This window comes from Hippocampus comes, unplaced genomic scaffold (assembly GCF_001891065.2).
Source record: "Hippocampus comes isolate QL1 unplaced genomic scaffold, H_comes_QL1_v1.1 scaffold244, whole genome shotgun sequence".
Taxonomy (NCBI): Eukaryota; Metazoa; Chordata; class Actinopteri; order Syngnathiformes; family Syngnathidae; genus Hippocampus; species Hippocampus comes.
Genome location: NW_017805495.1, coordinates 247056 through 266563, shown reverse-complemented (window position 1 = coordinate 266563; position 19508 = coordinate 247056). Strand labels below are relative to the sequence as shown.

Here is a 19508-nt window from a genome sequence, read left to right as displayed (position 1 = left end):
ATAGCTACCACTTTCTTATGATAGCTTTATTCTGGAGTATTTTTCTAAAGCCCCCCCCTCAGGATAAACTGGTGTACATATGGGCTGAACTGTAAATACTGAGTGAGGGTGCCCTCCAGTGGCTGAATAGGGGAACAGTCACATCAGAATGATCATGTACAAAGATTTAAGTTTTGGTTTCGTAAGATACAATTTAATAGGGATGATGTACAGGGATGTTTGTCACTAAAGGCTGAAGAAGGCTCCATTAACAGTGATAAAAGTTTTTACTTGGAGAACAGGACAGAAACAGATCATTCCGGTGAGACAAAGGGAAAAGAGTAGAGACAAACATGATGGGGGAAAAAAAAAATGGTGTTATTTAGAACAGAAGCACTTTTGTATCGCTAGAGATGGTCAACTATTAAAATTCTCTTCTCGGATCACCATCATTTGTCTCTTGGCTATAATAAAAGATACAATTTGAGATCAATTTATTTAAAGTGCTGCTAATTATGTTTCTTTTATATGCGTAGGTGATAAACAATGAGTACTCGATAGAACTAGACCACGATCAGACCACAGACTTCATCCACAGTTTATTCCATGTCAAAGTTGGGTTTTTTTTTTTTTTTTATCATGGCAATATATGTTTGCATGATTGTGTCGTGCGCGTGCTACTTATGATGCAACTGCACAAATAGACCGGAAAACCGTCACTGATAAAGTACGGAAGCACAGTTTGGTGTACGTGTTAATGTCAGAGTGCAGATGAAGTTATTTTGATGAATCATAACAGGTCCCATGTCTTTTCAGTGACAAGCACCCATTTTTTCCCCCTTTCAAAGATCATTGAATGACTTTTAGTATATCCATGTTCCATCGTGCTCCAAGAAAACCACCCCTGTTGTTCCCATGGCAACTGGTGGAAGAAATGTACTCTTGCAATGTAGCTGGCAGGTGAAGACGAGTACCTAACTGATATTTCCTCCTTTCAGAGTTTTACACGTGATCTGTCCTAGTTTGGTCATCAGCAAGTTGTCTTTCCACTGAGCTGCGCACTCCTCTGAGATCTTCAGGTCAACCTGGAGAGGAAGGCAGAATAGTAGTAAAGAAAAGGAAAAGAAAAAAAAGAATACATAATTCCAGGGGCAGCTTGGTTGTTTGAAAACAAAAAAAATGGGGGTTCAAATTTCTGCTCTGGTCTTCCTGTGTGGAGTTGGCATATTCTCCCTTTGCTTGCATGGCTTTTTGCAGATGTTTTTGACCCAAAAAACTTGCATGTTAGGTTCACTGCGGAGTCAATCTAAATGTTGTTGAAATGTAACCCAATTGATTGTCCTGCGATTGACTTGCGACCACTTCCTACCTCTCACCCACAGTCAGGTGGTAAGCCAGTTCAAACGCGGCGCTGATGAGTACAAGCACTTTAGAAAATGGATGGACGGATGTTAGCCCAAGAGTCTTACTTGTAATTTCTCCCACACTTTCTTCTTCGGGTTGAGTCTGTCATCTGGTTTGCCCGCCTCGTATCCTTCTACAAAGACCCGGTCCCCTGGTGAGGAACCCTCAGGAGGATCAAGTGGCTCCACTCTCCTGGGCTCTCCTTCACTACAAACAACCCGAACACAAAACAAGGTGAGGAGAAGGAGGAAGAGGAGGGAACGCAAAAGTAAAAAAAAAAGTGGATGTGTTGGAATACATGGAAGCACAGAGCAGCATGGCTTGCGACTCAATTCCCCGCATCTTCTGGGGTTTGAGGTTGCACAACACCAGCACCAATCGGTCCCGCAAGTGCTCCTGGGAGATGTAGGCCACAAGGCCGCTGACCACCGTCCTGGGCTCCGCTTCGCCAACGTCGATCTTCTCCAAATACAGCGAATCGGCGTCCGGATGCTGATAGTTGGAGAACGAAAAAAAAAAAACAACATTAACAGGAGAAAACCTAATACAACTCGTACTTTTTTGCTGTCATTTAAATGCATCATTTTCAGAATAAAATAAATACGTTTGAATAAAAATGCAAGTACGGTCATTTGAACACATAAGTGAGATGCCATTGTAGTCAATTCATATCTTACTTTTTCCACACTGACAACTTTCCCCACACGGATGTCCAGTTTAGATGGTGCTAAATCCTGGTCATCTCCTCCCGGACCGCCGCCGCCACCGCCTCCTCCTCCTCCTCCTCCCGCCTTGGCGCCCTTTCCTGCTCCTTCTGTAAAGACAAATGCGTGAATACGAAGCGAATCGATATCCATTCACATCAGAATATACAACACTGACTCGTCTTTGTCGTAGGGTAAGCATCCTTGGCCAGTTTGCGCAGTTCGGCAGACTCAAACTTCTTCCTGATTGGCTCCAGCAGCTCGTTGAGGGCCGCCTCCACAGAGGCCTTCAGGTCTCCGGGGTGAATCAGCTAATGAGAAATGAACTTGAGTCCTCTGAAGGAGAACCTGAACGAAGCGAGTCAGCAATTTACCTCTGTGGCAAAGTCCTGCTCCACTTCCTCAAACGCTGTGTAGACTTTGTCTCCGCCGAACTTGGCGTCTCTTTTGATGGAGAACCCTAAACAGAGTTTTTTTACACTCTTTCAATATATGGCGCGTTTCATACACAGCAGAAGATGTGTGTCATACCTCCACGAAGAGGGAAGAGCACAAATTTGACAAAGGAGAGAACCCCATTGTTCTGGATGTTTCCCGGCTCACAGAAGACCTTTTTTAGCTTCTTCTTTAAGTCTTCCTTGGAGTCCAGCAGGTCCACCTTGGAGTCCTTTCACAGAAAAGCAGCAGCCATTACAAATGAAAGACACACTTGAAGTCGGTCCAGTACTACTAGTTGCACTCTTACTTCCTCTGAGGAGCTCATCTTGGCGCCGGTCAGTCCTGGTACCATTGGGTTCATTAGATGGACGCGCTTGGCATAGCCCATGGGGGGGAGGTACTGCCGAAAAGTGAAATAAAATAATAAGAACAACAACAACAATAAATAGTGGCATTCTACAAATTAACATTTTTTTTAACCTACACTAAGGCAGTGGTCAAGTCATGATAACAATAAATATTCATCTAAAACATCATTCGAAATAATTGCTCAAAAGGTGCAGAGGCGACATGTGGCACCTTCTCGGCAAAAGTGAAGATCTTCCTTTGGTCCACTCCTCCAAATTGGGCGTCCACCTTCAGGTACTCCTCATCCAGCGCCTGAGGAGCGAAAATAATTTGGGATACATTTCCAGACCGGCATTTGGCACGCTGATTAAAGAGCTACATTCAAAGAGTTATGCCATTTTTTTTTTTTCCCATCACCTGCAGTCCTGGATACAGGAGACCACTCAGCAGAGCATGCTCCACCTGCTTGACCACCTCGGCGCCAGCCTTTTTGGCATCGTGCTCGGTCACCATAGAGGACAGGCGGTACACATCCAGAGTGTACTCTCTGACACACATGAAATCAAAGGCCCCGAACATTATTATGAGGGGTTGCTCAAAAGTGTAATCGCAAATTAGGGACATTGGTGTCGCATTTCACGCTGACTAAATCAACTGTGAGTAAACTGAGACAAGCTCATGATTTCGATATTCTTGCTCGGTAGTATGCTCTGACAGTTTTTGTATGTGACACGGATGCTTTGGCTCAATAAAGGTTGGCTATCACTGCTCAATGACCGACCTACTGAGCTGGTAGTCAGTTCCTTTCACAAACTTCAGTTTCTCCAAGGGTACACCGATGCTCTCCAACATGGCCTTAATGACTTCCTCATAGTACTTCACCCGAAGCTCCAGCAGCTCCCAGGGAGCCTTCATATTGTCGAGGAAGGCATGCAAATCCGCAAACAAAATGGTGACCTGAATGAGCAAAGCAAAAACACAGATTTCAGCCTTTTGTAAGGAGATGGCGGCCAAGCTTTAGATCACACACCTCACATCCAGCTTTGAGGAAGTCTGCTATCTTGGACATCGGAACGAAATAGGCCACATGCGGCTTGCCTGTGGTGGCAGTTCCCCAGTACACCTTCAGCTCCCTCTCCTGAAGGATCTGCTTCAGCTTGTCTTCCCCGAGTACCTCCTGCGTGAAACGAGCAACGCGGAAGACATCACGACGCAGCTGCCTCACTGAGTGACCATGCGCAACTGTGACCCACCTGCAGGTTCCTGGTGATGAGGTGCAGCTTCTCGTCGGGGCTTAGCTGGGTCGCCATGGTGAGAGGCCTTCCGACTACAACCACAGAGAGCTTGAAGGGGACAAATCATGGGAAATTGATTTTTTAAATTGATTGTATAGTGGGACATTTAGCAAACGGAATATTAAACAACCAAGCAACTTTCACACTCCCATTTACACCTATGGACAATTTAGAGTGTTTGGTTAACCTTTTGAGCGAACAGTCAATTCAACAGAGTACGATACATCCAGAACCAAGAGTCGAACCTCCAAACCATGAGTCCACAGTGCTGTCTAATGTATGAGGCTAGATTAGGTTTAGATATAGATAGATAGATAGCAAAGGGAATCCACATTTTTTTTAGCATTACTTACGCTTATAAAAATCAAAATAATGTGCCTTCTATACCTACTTGTGTTTTCAGGTATATATTACAATGATTTTACTTTTAACATTATTGTAATAAAAGCTGGGCTTGAAGGAACGTATGACATTTTTGGCACTACGACTAAAAAAAAACTAATGTTATTACTGTACCGTGTAACTAAATGATAGTGTTGCTTTTAAAAGGTTTAGCATTAGGCAAGCTAACGCGGACGAAAGGTACAGTTCAGTTGATGCTCATGAATAAGCACAATATTCAATTATAACAAGGATAAATTCACTTGGGTTGTCAGTTTAACAAAATGTAGTAACGCGAGTTAGCAATGATGTTCGCTAGCTGGCTAGCAACAACGCCATGTGCAACAACATGAAACACAGGTGTCGTTTCGGGTCCAAAGCGCAAACGTCTTACCCATAATGACTTCAGCCCACCTAGAGGACACGTTAAATAATCATACAATTATGTTGTCCAGTTTATACGACTTACCTCAAGAGCTAAAGTGGCGTGAATGAAAAAGCAGCCGGGTGGTGGAAGCTGTCAGAGGGTTGCATCAGCGATCGATTGGGTCCACTTTCAGGAAAAGCAGTCGAAAGCCGAGCTGATGATTTTCGACGAGGTTGGTTTCGTAAACCTATAGAATTAAAACTGTGATTGAAGTTGCGGGTCGTTTAATATTGTAGTCAGTTTAAGCAATAAAGCAAGTTTTTCAGATTTTTCCCATTGCATATTTAATACAGCTACAGAGGCTTATGAGGCTCGAACAAAATAGGAAAACAAAAGCACGACTGCCATTTATTCCTCAAGGAAAGCATTTATTACAACATTAAATATTTGACATGTGAACATGATACGGATGAGTTCGCAATGTCCAACAGATTGAGGGAGGCGATTACAAGTCGGGCTCCAGGCGTGGAAGCACCGGGAGGATGAGGTTGCCGAACGCCGAATCCTGGGTAATGAAGAAGCCGGACGAGTGTCCGTGGGCGTGCTGGAGGGCGGCCTTCTGCTGGGCTGCGATGTGCTGCAGCTCCGCGCTTTCCCTCGCGTCCTTCGTCGCGCCGCCTCTGCAGGTCAGTGGCGTGTTGGCCCCGGGATCGCTCAAGGACTGAGTCTGAAGCAGCCGCCGCTTCTCCTTGTCCAACTCGGCCAGGATGGCAACGCGGGTGTTGGTGGGAAAGCCTGGCGGATTGGCGGCGGTCATTTTAACGTGGCTTGCACGGTTAGAGTGATTGAGAATCAAGAGTGAATTCCAAATCCACACCTTTTTTCTGGGGGTTTATTGAAAATAGTCGTAAATCTACTTTACTTCCGTTTTATTTCCGTAAATAAATATGGAACTTCCGTTCCGTGTATGCGTTCTTCGTGTATTAACAGTAGCGCATTATCGCCACCTGCTGGTTGGAGTACAGTTAGCTTGGGCGTGCCGCACAGACAGTATTTAAAAAATATTAAACATAGACTTTACATGTCTTTTCCGACAGAAATTGAATGAAATTTAATAAATCCAGGTCTAAACAAATATAAAGTTTTAAATCAAAATAGAGAGCTCTTTAAAATTTTTCTCAGACCTTTTCAGCACTGATTTTGATTGGGAGGAATGTCGGCGCCTTTTGACTGTAGTTGTGGACAGCCCCGGGACGATTGTGTTTTGCGCCTGTAATGGGCAGCATTTTCACAGCCCCGCTTTGTTGAGCGGAAAGGTCGGTGCTGTTAGACAGTCTGGTGAAAAAGACACTTTGATTCGCTCCTCTTTCATCTATAACTGCTTCAAACAACAAAGTGTATGCAGGAAAAGTGGTTAAGATTGCACGACTGTCTGTGTCTTATGTGTTGTGTTGTATTATTTTGTCATTTGATGTTAACTGTTCTTTTGATGGCTGCGCGAGCACCCGCAGCGGCTCCTCTTGTCTGTTTGAGAGGGAAGAAATTTCTTCTGTGCTGTATGTTGCACATACAGCGCATTTGACGCCAGAGTTGTACTTCAAGTCACTTCTGGGTTTGGATTAGGTGTTGTTACAGTAAACAGACACCAGATGTCACAAATTCAAACGTAAACGAAGAAACCTGCAGATTAAAGCGATTCCTGAAATAAGATTTCGTTTTATGGACATATATTTGGTGAGTACATACTGTATATTGTACATTATTTTTTGCCTGACATTTAAAATTGTGTTTAGTCTTTCACAATTTTTTTTTTAAATCCTGCCTTCTTATGTTTTAGTGTGTGTGAGGTTTCTCATAAGAGCATTAAAATTCCAAGTAAATTATCAGGCTTCACTTTTAAAACATTCAAACATGAAAAGCTCTGGGCAGGCTTGGTGTCCAGCATTACCTGCCTCAGTCAGTCTGTTTCCAGGCTCTAATCTCAAGAGTTCCCCCAGTGTTTGCATGAGTTTTCACTAGGTACTTGAACACCCTCACACTTTCATATTAACTATAACTTTATTTTCTGTAGTTGCGAATTTCTGTGTGACTTAGTGGTTCTCTGTATGTGCACTGGGCGGAAAAAAATCAATTTTCACACACTTCATTTTTCCATCATTTAGTGTTCTCAATCTCATTTGTTTTTCCTTCTTAAATAAACTACAGAAGAGTAGAACAAAGCACTTGCAACGACAAATATCAAAGGTATTTACAAATTTACGTACACTATAAACATATGAACAGAGTCTTGTACACAAGGCTTGTGTGTGTGTGTGTGTGTGTGTGTGTGTGTGTGCGCGCGCACTTGCGCACACCCTTGTGTGTATACTCTACATGTATGTGTCTCTGGGGGATTAAAGATCACACATTTGGTTCACAGCCTCATGAAAGTGTCACACAAGAGAGAAAAAAAAGTTCAATTTAACTGCAGTCCCACAACTCAAAAAAAATGTCAACAATGACCATATAATGAACAAAGGTTCCAGTTGGTTGAGACGACATGGCATCATGCGCAGCGTCCTTTACAAATTAGGCAAAGGTCCTTTTCTTAAATTAGAATTTCTTTCTCTCTTTTTGTGGACAAAAATGCAAGGAAAAAAAACTTCACATGGGTACCCCAATCGAGAACGTGTTACAGATGTACATATAACATTGGATGCCGAATGTACACGTTTTCATATCGATGGATATGAATGAAAACCACAAAACAGATGTTTATCCTACAAGACTTATGCATATATACAGAGGAAAAAAAAAACCTCACTCAACATTCCCATCGTCCTATTTTTTTTCCCCACAATTATGTGCATCCTTTCTTCACCGAGTACAGACAGAAACAATAGTGACACATTAAAAAGGCATGAAAACATTTAACTTTATGTCAATTCTGCCCTTAAATATATTTTAAATACTGCAAAATGCGTCCTCTGTCCAAACTGTAAAATAAAAAAAACTAATAAATACTTAACTAAGGCGATCACATATTCAGGTACTGGCTGCCTTCGCCTTTTAGCTCAGTGTTCAGTCGTAAAAAAAAAAAAAAAAAAAAAAGATGATTTTCCTTTTCCTCAGGAGTTGTTCTATAGATACGTAGCAAATCTATTGTAGTGGTTTTACTTTATGGAATGAAACAAAAACAAGCCCTTGAAGAGGTGCGAATGGTTTACCTAAATTGAAATTGAGAACAATCAGGCTGTCAAGACAAATAGTGTAGACCAGCCAGTGATTATAGAACAAGTGCCTTGAAATGAAGTGTCAGTTTGTCTTTTTTTTTTTTGCTACTGAACTGAGCTCAGGCACAGACGCTAATCGTTCAAGTTTCAGGTCGCTAGCGCAGTGCTCAAAGTCACTGGATTAAAAAAAGAAAAAGATGGAAGCAGGCTTTTTTGTGCACTTGCACAAAAGTCAAAAAAAAAAAAAAAAAAAAAACGGTTTGAGCAGTACAAAAAGAGACCTGACCGAGCAAACAAGTGTGTAAATGTCAGGTTGTGTTGGCACATTTTTTTCAGCCTCTTGAAAGGAAATAGCAGCAGCAACAAGGCAGTGTCTCTCAGATAAGACGGGCCAAAATCACTTGGTCCCGCCTAGTGCAAAATACCAGGCGCTTATCTTGATTGGTCGGTGCATTAAAAAAATGCACTAGATCATGTTGGAAAGTTCCGTCGAGTCAGATTCGGATTCTGCCTCGTCTCTGCCAGGAGAAAAGACAATAAATGTAGTGTTATGAAACTCCTACATACCTTCTGGGTGAAATTTTCCAGCAATACAAATAACGTTAATGTCATTCTGTCACCCTAAAATGTGGCAACTTCCCCAAAAGTGACTCGAAATACACCGTGCGCCTTTCGGCCTCAAAAGGTTACCTTTGGTGCTGGAGCAGTTTGCGGTTCTCGAGCCTCCTGTCCTCGTCAATGGGGTACTTGTACAGGATTACCAGGCCGATCATGATGAGTAAGATGGGGGCAGCCGAGACCAGCACCTTCAGCGTGATGTCCACTTCCGGCGGCTGGGAGCAACCTCGAGAGATGTAGCCGGCAAAACTGGATGCAGAGAAAAGAAAAAAGGACAAAAGTTAAGGCGCGGTCTTATGACAGAAGCATGACACTCTACTGTAGCGGAATCGCATTAAAGTTAAAAAAAAAACAAAAACTTTGATGTAGGATTTGTGAGATTTGGATTAACGTCATTCAGCACTGTGCTTGTGAACAGGAATTTAAAAAAAAAAAATTGACGACAGGCATCCAGGGAAACAAAGTGCAATCTCCAAAGTCCTACAACTGGTTGTTGTAGTAATCGTAGTGCTCTGCTGCCATCTTGTGGCATTCATGAATGATTGATTATATGGCCGTTAACGCAATCGAGAAATTGAACGCTGCCTTTTTGCGAAGCCTTATCACGCCGCTACACAAATATGGTTCACGCCGTGCGAGTGCTTACTCTAAACTGAGAGTGGAGATGCCCAGGGAGACTCCGGAGGCGAACTTGGTGAAGAAGACGTAGAACGAATAGAAGAGCGCCTCGTGGCCAATGGCATCGGGGTTTTGCACCTGGAAGTCGTCGACGACGTCGGGTAGCATAGACCTGATGGACAAAGGAGGGTTTTGAGTTAGCCGTGCGTCGGTGACTGCAGGGCGGATGCTGAGAGTCGTGGGTGGGGGGGGTCTCACCAAGGCAGCAGGAAGGCGGCCGCCACGCTGACGCCGGCGGCAAAGGAGACGATGTAGGTCACGACAAGGTTGCTCTTCAAGCACACCACCAGGATCATGAAGGGAACCACAGACTGGAGAGAGGAGAAGCATATTCAGGTACGGGTCAAGAAAAAAAAAAAAAAAAATCACGTCGCATCAATTTCTTTGTAATGTGCCGCGTTTTGTCAAACAGGGACTTTACCAAGGTGCCGACGTAGACGGCCGTCTTCTTCCCGAATTTGGTGAGGAACCACTGCCAGAAGGGGATGGTGAGAGTGGCCGAGAGCTGTGACGGACGGAAGGGAGACATGCACGCTCCGGTTAACCAACACGTTTCGCCCTCAGTGCACGCGAGGCGCTCTCAATGCAATGCCGTACGAGCAACAAAGTAGGAATGAGCCCGTGCGACATTATGTAACGCGCGCATGACAATGGAAACGGTCACAAAGATCTTCAACGTCCGTGGGTAAATTCCCCAGGGGGGCGCATCGTTTTGACTCTGACTCATCTCTCCTCAAGTGACCTTTGGGGATCAGCCCCGTTTGCTTTTCTTCCCAGCAGGAACGTCTTCGAAAGAACTGCCCTCCTTCGCACAGACGATTAGTGAATAAAGTCATCTGGCTAAATAAATTCCTCGTCGGCTCCGTAATCCTTCCCATGAAGTAAAGGATCAAGTGGCGTAATCTGCTCAATGCTGTGAACCTGCACTCACCCCCCCCGCCCCACCCACACTTGGCTTGGTCTGCCTGCTACAGTGGATGTATTTGCTACAATTAAAACTGGGGGCGATGACTGATTCGTACAAAATGAATCCTTTTTTTTTTTCGGGGGGCGGGGGGGGTGTGCACATTCTTCTTGTCCATCTGTGGGAATAACACGGCATTCAGGCTTGGCTCTCACATGGTAATGGACAGTGAGAACACTGTGGCACTCTGATGGACTACAGACCAGCTTTGTGACTGCACGCAATTTATGTGCAAGACCTTTCGCAGGAAGTCTTTGGGAGATTGTTATGGCAACAGCCTACCTGAAACAACACCTGCTGCTGCTGCTGTGTGTGTGTGTGTGTGTGTGTGTGTGTGTGTGTGTGTGTGTGTGTGTGTGTGTGAACTCACCATGATCACCAACAAAATATTCTGGAAGTCGTTTCGGAAGCCAAGGGTGTAGCTACAGAACAGTGCAAAGTTTCCCTCGAGGAGCTGTGAAATAAAGAAAAAATTAGTTTCTGAAGAGGGATTCACCACCTTAAGGGACAGAAAACTGCCAAGTGTGGATGTTTAAAAAAAATAATAATAATAATAATTTTTTGAAATGAATTAGTTCAGAGTGGAAACAAGCGAAAAACTTCTCAAAAGAAGCCCCAGAAAGTCTCTGATGAACAAAAAGAAGCCAGTTTACATTTGACAAGGCCAAAGGTACATTTTTTTTGTCTGTGTGTATGCGTACCATGAATGCTAAGGAGGTGAAAAGGAAGGCCATGACCAGTTTGGCGTAGGGGCCGTGACCCATCACCAGCTTGATGCCCTGGATGAACGACAAGGGCTCCGACTTGGGACGGTTCGAGTCTGAAGAGGGAAAAAAACAAAACAAAACTTGAGTTTCTTCACATGAGGCCTCTAATTTGTTTAAAGCCTCACTTATACATGTAAAGTACAGCTGGATGAGGTCACCCAAAAAAAAAAAAAAAGACACGTGCTTGCTTGCTTGTAATCAGGAAGTTCAACAACTGGGTCGTTTTCAATTAGGCTTTATGTTTTAAGATAACGAAACATTTTAGACACACACCCCAGATACGTTTTTGCATGCCTGCTTTGTCACTAATAACAAATCTCAGACCTGTTTTGAATATGCGGTTCCCAACTCAGCTTTTAATAGTTTTGTTCTGGAATGATGGAAGCGAGAGATCGGTCGCAACGAAATATCGAGTTTCCAAACTGACTGAGGTGGAAAAAATATAAATCAATAAATACATAAATAATAATATGCCTTCCGCAATCAAATGATCATGCAAGACAATGTTGGCGTTTACGTAAAGAGAGACAAACTCTGTGTGACCTTTGAATTAATGAATTTGGAAAATGAGGAAAAAAACAAACCAAAAAAAAAAACAAACTGCATATTTGGTTTATAATTTCGAACACCGTGCATGGACATGACCTTTTTGCTCCCTCACGCCAAAGAACAGCACAATGGCGCAGAGGACGTAGATTAAGCAGATGACACCGGAGGCGATCATGTAGGCGGCTCTCTGTTGGGAAAAAAAAAAACAGACGTGAGGCAAAACTTTCCGGATTGCGCGTCCACAAACTGAATGGTGACATTGCGTACCGTGTGTTCCAGGGAGATGACGTGGTTTGTTCCGTTGAGGCCGAGCGAGGAGTTGCTGGAGTCCGCCAAAATTTCCCCCGGTCCCGGGACGCAGGGCGCGTTGGCCATGCCCACGATTTGGCCCTGGATGGCGGTACCGAGCACAGTGCCCAAAACCTCCACCGTCATCCCTGGTTCAGGGAATAAGAAACATTTCTTCTTCTGTCCTCAGGAAACCCGATAAAGGAAACAACGCGACTCACTGTAAGCTGTAGCAGAGTCCCTTTCTTTCTGCTCGGAGCTGATGAACATGGTGAGGGCGGAATATGGCACATGGAAGCACTGAAACGGACACGAGACAGGAAGACATCAGACAAATTTGCTTTTGGGTCACGCGGTTTGAAATGAATTTGTTCCATTCGGCAGTTCTCTTTTAAAAAGAGAAAAACAATAGTCTACATTTCGACGTGACAAAGTCTCTCTTTTTTTTCATCCTGTAACATTCAACAGTTTTTAATTAAAAATAAATGCGACATGGAACATTCAATTTATTTTCTGGATGGATTGATGTCACTTTTTTTTTCCGGGCCAAATGCGAAGTACCGAGTATGCGCCATGACCGAGTTCTGATACTTTAAAACACCACTACATGTTGTAATTGTAGTGAAAAAGTATTTTATTCTATTCAAATATTGCTTAAAAACACAAGCTGGTGACGGGGCTCAAGAAAAGTCCACAACTGCCCAGGTAGAATTTTTCTATTTTGCAGAGCCTAATTTGCTGTCTGCTGACATGGTGCTGTCATCTGTGTTGATCTGAAAGTATCGGTGTCGTAGTATGAGACCATTTTGAAAGGTAAGTACAGGCGTATAGCGCTTATTTCAATGAATTGTATAAAATTGATTCACTTTTACATGTAACATTTAAACATTTTTTGAAATCAAATACGTGATATGTTAAAACCAAAAAGTAATCATTGTAATATTGGCAATAAATGTTGTGGGGAAAAAAATTAATTGTGAATATATTTTTTTTTGTACAGAAAAACGAGAACTATTAAAAAAAAAAAATGTCAAAAAAAAAAGTGATCTTAATAGTCTTTTTTTTTTTAATTAAATGACAGGGTGATATTTCGTAACATTCAATGTGTTTCATATTGTAACGCTGCGGGCTTCAAACACTTTTCTGAACAGACAAGCTAATTTACTTCAAAGTGTTGGGCGTGGCGCATACTCACAGTTTGAAGGCTCTGAAAGACGCAGTAGAAGAAAAGGTACCAGATGACTTTGCCGTCCTCAAAAGGGGGCACGTACCATATCAGGAAGTAAGAAATCACAGCCAGGGGAGTTGAGAGGGCAATCCTGTGGGAACAAGGAAAAAAAAAAAAAAAAAAAAGCCATTGTGGATGAAAACATGAACGTCTTCATGCGTGATGCACGCGTAAGACAACAAGCAAGCATTGATTGAGCACGGGGTGGGGGGGGGGGGCTCATTGCATAAGACCCACAGACCTTCACGGGGCATCTTCAGTGATACGGTTTGCTTCCGACACGTCACTGTTGTACACACACACACGCGAAGGAATTTGATAATTGTATGACGCTAACATACTTAAGATCTATCAGAGTATGAATCACCTTGTACTGAAGCTGTGCCCCGAGGTGATTTGGAAAAGGGGACTACAGCGTGTGCGACCTGGGCAAGAACCTGGCAAGAGGGGGTTCTTTTCGGCCATTCCCTGCAAGCGTTCTACTCCCGTTGGCACTCTGATCGACATTCCCCGCTCGTGTCACACACACACACAAAAAAAAAAGGAAACGAGACCTCTTCACGGCCGCCTCTGAACCAGGACATCCTTGAGTAGTCCTGGAAATGCTGCGCCGCGTGAGTCATTTTTGATCAGGTGAGCTATAATTAATCAGACACAATGGGTAATTCGGTCGCCAGCAACTTTTTGTCTCACGTTTAGAGACTGAACAGGTTCTTCTAAAACAAATCAAATCTGTCTAATGGAAGGCTAATCGCCTTGAAATTATTTTTAATACTGGGCAGGGAACTGAGGGAGACTTCAGGTGCTTTGGTAGTTCAAACACGCTGAGCACCATTGAACTCCATGTGTGAAGAAAAACAGTTACAACCTGTCCCGGAAGTGGGTGACACACCTGTTGACTAATTGGGGCACGGCGCCTGCTGGCGGGACGGCCAATATTTGACACTATACGGTGCGTAAGTTGTCTCGACGGTCTACGATCAAATGCCTCTAATTCATCAGAGCTTGTCATCCCATCCATCCATTTTCGGTTCTACCAATGTTGCGGGGGGGGGGGCTCATTGCATAAGACCCACAGACCTTCACGGGGCATCTTCAGTGATACGGTTTGCTTCCGACACGTCACTGTTGTACACACACACACGCGAAGGAATTTGATAATTGTATGACGCTAACATACTTAAGATCTATCAGAGTATGAATCACCTTGTACTGAAGCTGTGCCCCGAGGTGATTTGGAAAAGGGGACTACAGCGTGTGCGACCTGGGCAAGAACCTGGCAAGAGGGGGTTCTTTTCGGCCATTCCCTGCAAGCGTTCTACTCCCGTTGGCACTCTGATCGACATTCCCCGCTCGTGTCACACACACACAAAAAAAAAAAGGAAACGAGACCTCTTCACGGCCGCCTCTGAACCAGGACATCCTTGAGTAGTCCTGGAAATGCTGCGCCGCGTGAGTCATTTTTGATCAGGTGAGCTATAATTAATCAGACACAATGGGTAATTCGGTCGCCAGCAACTTTTTGTCTCACGTTTAGAGACTGAACAGGTTCTTCTAAAACAAATCAAATCTGTCTAATGGAAGGCTAATCGCCTTGAAATTATTTTTAATACTGGGCAGGGAACTGAGGGAGACTTCAGGTGCTTTGGTAGTTCAAACACGCTGAGCACCATTGAACTCCATGTGTGAAGAAAAACAGTTACAACCTGTCCCGGAAGTGGGTGACACACCTGTTGACTAATTGGGGCACGGCGCCTGCTGGCGGGACGGCCAATATTTGACACTATACGGTGCGTAAGTTGTCTCGACGGTCTACGATCAAATGCCTCTAATTCATCAGAGCTTGTCATCCCATCCATCCATTTTCGGTTCTACCAATGTTGCGCACGCTAAAGCACAAGTGGCTTCAAAATGAGCAACCAAAAGGCAAATCCGACCTGTACAAATGGGATGGAATAAATGCATACAGTGTTGGGTTAAGTTGTGTCAAGGGGCGTCTCCGGCGCATGAAGCGTCCTCCCACCCGTGTGGATGATCTGATTTAACTGTACCCCTGAGGGAGTGCGATAACGTGGAGAGAGCGGGGGGTCAAAGCAGCTGATCCCCAGCGCCACATGAGCGACGATCAAATGATACGTTTCTTCATTTGGGGCCCCCACGTGGCCGACCGTCCAAACGACCTTGGATGGCAGTGACAGGTGGGCGGCACTGAACACAATCTCCCCCCCCTGACAACAAACTGGGGGAAATCAAATATTTGTGGTTTGAAAAGCAAGTCAACACATTTTATTCAGATGAAACATTATTATCCCCTCTGGCAAATAGTACAGCCTCACATTCAACAATTGAATCGCACTTTTGTGAACTTGGCAACACGACAACAGTCTGCACTGATAAGTCACTTGAACTATAATAACCTTCGTGATGTGACTGAAGGGAAGGGAGGGGAAAAAAAAAAACATCCGAGGCCTCCATAGCGGCGCTCTCATTGGCTAAAACTGATGGTGTGTTGTGGGCTGGACCAATCAGAGGCTGAGCTCACTCTTCTCCACCCCCACCCCCCTTACGCACTACCACGGAATATGGAGTGGCTGCCTGCACAGCCGCGTCAGTTGTGCTCCCTTTCCTCCACACGTCTTTGTCGAGTGACGTGGCCTCACGGCTTCCGAGCATGCCGGTGATTCCTCCACGCCCCAGCATGGGAAATTGCGAGGAGAAGAATGACCCCGTTTCCGGATGGAAATGGAATCAATGACGTATTATTTTTCCCAAACTGAAAAACCCAATACAATTTGTATCATGGGTCTAAAAACTGCACTCACGCAATTTCACCATCATATTTTGTTGATGCCAAACTGCTTGTGTTCATCTGATCTGCGTGTTTGGACTGCATTTACAGTACATTGGCACACACCTGAGAGATATCGGATATTTGTGAAGGGACTCACTCGGACATTCTGATCTGAAGATATCAGATCCACCATGCATGTACACATTTGGTCTCTTTAGGGCAAATAAGTCAAAAGATGGACATAAATCGGATTTTTGACAGTTGAACGAGCAGTGTTGGAAGGATGGTTCCTGGCGTTCTTAGTTTAGCTGATGACAGAGCCCGAATCTGAACTCACTGCACTTTACTGCAACAGGCTGAGTTAATTGATTGATTCCAGACACTTTTTTTTTTAAAGCAACACAGAAGGCAAAATATCAGCTGCCTGTAGCGTGCGATGGTCTCAAACCCCATCGACTCGGACATTCTGATCTGAAGATATCAGATCCACCGTGCATGTACACATTTGGTCTCTTAAGAGCAAATAAGTCAAAAAAACGGACATAAATCGGATTTTTGACAGTTGAACGAGCAGTGTTAGAAGGATGGTTCCTGGCGTTCTTAGTTTAGCTGATGACAGAGCCCGAATCTGAACTCACTGCACTTTACTGCAACAGGCTGAGTTAATTGATTGATTCCAGACACTTTTTTTTTTAAAGCAACACAGAAGGCAAAATATCAGCTGCCTGTAGCGTGCGATGGTCTCAAACCCCATCGACTAAATAGGACAGTCACCCTAGAATTTACATCCATGCTGACTGCAGCCTGGCAGTCAACCTGAGTTAATTGATTGATTCCAGACACTTTTTTTTTTTTTAAAGCAACATAGAAGGCAAAATATCAGCTGCCTGTAGCGATGGTCTCAAACCCCGTCGACTAAAAACGACAGTCACCCTAGAATTTACATCCGTGCAGACAGCAGCCTGGCAGTCAACCCCTCTGACACTCTACACCCAATTTCGGTCACGTAACACAGGCACAGAACCCTTCGGACATGCGCAATGACGGAAACCGCAGATCCAGACGTTTTCCAGGCGGCCTCGGTGAACATTGAGGGGAAGCTTTGGCGCTGGGGCGTGGATGGTACGATGATAGTTGTTAAAGAAGGACTGGGTTGTGGCCGCCTCGGTGATTTAAAAAAAAAAAAAAAGGGGAGCCACTCGCGGCCAATAAAGACTACACACGAGGAAAATCTGAACGCTGAATTTATGAAGAGACTTCATCCAAACTGGGAGGGGGGCGGGGGGGGCACTGGTAGCTTCAGAGGAGTGTGTGAAAATGCATTCGCAAAATAGCAGATGGGGGTTAGATTTATCGCCGTCCAGTTGGAGGCCACACGTTGGGAAATTGTGAATGCAGTGCACACCACCTGCACGGGGCTTCCCCCTTCCCCATGACGCTGCGCTTTGCGTTTCAACCGAGAATTGTGTCTTCACGGCAAAGATTCCACTGAGACTTGTGCGGGCGACGAGGAAGTGGCATCGTAGCAATTGCATGAGTGTGACCTGTGGTAACCTCAGTTGGGAGAGATGAGTGGCACTTTGTGTGTGTGCAAGGCCCCGCACCCGAACGCTGAAGTTCTAAAAGCGTCATTCATGCCTTTTCAATTTCAACACAGCAAGGTTTAAATGGGACATCATAAACACACATTTTTAAAATTGCTTGTATACAAATATTTGGGTCTACGTTGTCCTTTTCCACCCAAATAAGTGTGAAATCTAACATGCGGTTAAGAGTTTTGTGAGCAGCCAACTTTTGGGTCAAATTTGTTTCCTCCCACGATCTTACAGCTAGGATGGGCAAAGATCCGCCAGTTTCAACCATAGTCATGTCAAAGCAAAAAAACGTACACTGTTGTGTCAAGAAAAAAAAAAAAAAAAAACAACAACAATTTGGGTTAGACATTTTGAACCCACCCGCTAACCTGGGTCGATTTGAGCCAACTTTCTGGGTTATTTTGTTTTGTACCAAAACGACTTAAAGTCGGGTCAGATTGACCCAAGTTGGTGGGTGGGTCCAATTTCTGACCCAGGAGTTTTTAAGGTGCAAGTAGAGCTGCATTCCATTAGACACTTTTGAACGATTTAAAACTGTGAAGATGCCTTTAAGTTCAGCTGGCTGAGGAGTGACATGTCAAGGAGAAAGTAGGTGTAAAAGCACCTACCATGGCATCATGCGTCCAAAACGTGTCCAGGGACTCCGCGAGACCAGGAAGCCCACCGTGGGGTCCGTGACCGCGTCCCAAGCTCGGCCCACAAACAGGATGATTGAGGCGTAGAATGGATCCAGCTGCCAAAAGAGAAGACAATGTCATTGGATGTCATGCTAAATCGAAAAATGCGCTTTCTCATTTTAGATTAGGATGCCTTGTGACCACCACTAAACCGTACTTAGTCTGTGGCTCGGAAGCGCAGCTTGACAGCAGTGAGATGTCAGGAGTGTCTTTAAGCCCTTGGCAGCCGGTTCGGTCCGCCATTCGAAGCGGGCACAAAGAATGTACTGCTCCTCACTGTACGAATTGCGCCACGCTGGGCCGCACAATAGACTCCTGACAACAGTCTTGGTAGGCGAATAAAACACAACAGTGGGGAGCCTTTGACTTTCCACTCCATTACTTGCCACATGGCCTTGACCACGAGATTAGTGTCGGGCCTCATTAAGGCCATGACCACCAGCCACCCACACGTCCTTGTTTATAATACTTGGATTTTATAGTAGTGTAATGGATAACTTTTTCCTTTCATGTTTGGTTTAAAGGCCTGACAAGCATGATCAACTGAAACCCGTTGACCTCCAAGCCGGGATATAAATTCAGGTGTAAAGGGATTTCACAATGTCGACACAAAAGTTTAACACTTGCGCTTACGTTGAGAGCACTTGCCTCTGTCTGAATGACATTGTAGACGTCGCACAGTATCTAATTATGCAGTGGTGAGTGGTCTCGACCAGCAAGGCCTCCTCATCATCACAAGCACTGACCTACATTTACCAATATTTTTTCCATGGAATCGTAATCATCTATTCGCAACAATCTATTCTCTTCATTTCACACCATTTCTCCCCCCCCAACATGGATGCATGTTAAATTTGCTGTCCGTCATGCCTGTACGTGCCGCCAGGTCAATCTAATCCTATTCGATTGGGACAGCATCTTTTTCAACCAAACAGATTTCAAATTCGCCTCAGAGGCTTGCCCACAATAACGACGATATGATTTTAACTGATTTACCAGGTTTGTCGACCTTTCTAATGTAGTCGGGCAAAAATATCTCCGTTCAAGTCCTTTTCCTCAAGCCATGACCACTTGAACGTGTTCCTAACTCTCGCGTCTATTGCACGTATGTCAGCTTGCCTGTCTACCCGTTTGAACATTGCGCTGCGGCCGTACCTGGCCGATCACGCATGAATTAGTTTTCCACAAAACGCTCTTCAAATACTCGACATTCAATGATTAATCT

At 44.4% G+C, this 19508-nt stretch overlaps 2 protein-coding genes and 1 pseudogene across 3 annotated transcripts; all 3 read right to left on the bottom strand.

The window, feature by feature from the left end:
- Positions 1 to 247: 247 nt before the first annotated feature.
- yars1 (tyrosyl-tRNA synthetase 1) lies at positions 248 to 5135 on the bottom strand. 2 transcript variants are annotated; one of them, XM_019876270.1, is made up of 14 exons: positions 5019 to 5135; positions 4127 to 4216; positions 3904 to 4050; positions 3655 to 3830; positions 3291 to 3420; positions 3105 to 3185; positions 2833 to 2925; positions 2619 to 2754; positions 2462 to 2547; positions 2266 to 2398; positions 2061 to 2197; positions 1682 to 1875; positions 1449 to 1590; positions 248 to 1064 (listed from the first exon to the last, which is right to left on the bottom strand). In XM_019876270.1, exons 2-14 carry the CDS (start codon positions 4181 to 4183, stop codon positions 954 to 956), a joined length of 1623 nt encoding a protein of 540 aa, XP_019731829.1. In that variant the 5' UTR covers positions 4184 to 4216; positions 5019 to 5135; the 3' UTR covers positions 248 to 953. The 2 variants fall into 2 exon arrangements, with proteins under 2 accessions (XP_019731829.1, XP_019731830.1); XM_019876271.1 differs by having other exon boundaries at positions 4127 to 4200.
- A 163-nt stretch (positions 5136 to 5298) lies between these two features.
- LOC109519617 (SOSS complex subunit C pseudogene) lies at positions 5299 to 6083 on the bottom strand (annotated as a pseudogene).
- Positions 6084 to 8220: 2137 nt separating this feature from the next.
- On the bottom strand, positions 8221 to 18615 carry mfsd2ab (MFSD2 lysolipid transporter A, lysophospholipid b). Its single transcript, XM_019876295.1, has 13 exons — positions 18441 to 18615; positions 18215 to 18339; positions 13188 to 13311; positions 12214 to 12292; positions 11972 to 12141; positions 11801 to 11891; positions 11090 to 11208; positions 10759 to 10842; positions 9846 to 9929; positions 9623 to 9735; positions 9393 to 9536; positions 8819 to 8995; positions 8221 to 8646 (listed from the first exon to the last, which is right to left on the bottom strand). The coding sequence occupies exons 2-13, from the start codon at positions 18223 to 18225 to the stop codon at positions 8595 to 8597; spliced, it is 1248 nt and encodes a 415-aa protein (XP_019731854.1). The 5' UTR covers positions 18226 to 18339; positions 18441 to 18615; the 3' UTR covers positions 8221 to 8594.
- Positions 18616 to 19508: the final 893 nt, after the last annotated feature.

Bases quoted from the DNA above. Each gene is read 5' to 3' on its own strand.
- yars1 (XM_019876270.1), bottom strand. From the start codon at position 4,183: ATGGCGACCCAGCTAAGCCCCGACGAGAAGCTGCACCTCATCACCAGG. The intron at 3,186-3,290 runs GTGATGGGAAAA...TTCGCTCCTCAG, and splicing joins TCCTGTATCCAGGACTGCAG to GCGCTGGATGAGGAGTACCT. The intron at 2,198-2,265 runs GTCAGTGTTGTA...TTGTCTTTACAG, and splicing joins TTACCCTACGACAAAGACGA to AAGGAGCAGGAAAGGGCGCC.
- mfsd2ab (XM_019876295.1), bottom strand. The intron at 9,930-10,758 runs GTGAGTTCACAC...CGTCCGTCACAG, and splicing joins ATATTTTGTTGGTGATCATG to CTCTCGGCCACTCTCACCAT. The intron at 9,537-9,622 runs GTGAGACCCCCC...TTTGTCCATCAG, and splicing joins GCCGCCTTCCTGCTGCCTTG to GTCTATGCTACCCGACGTCG.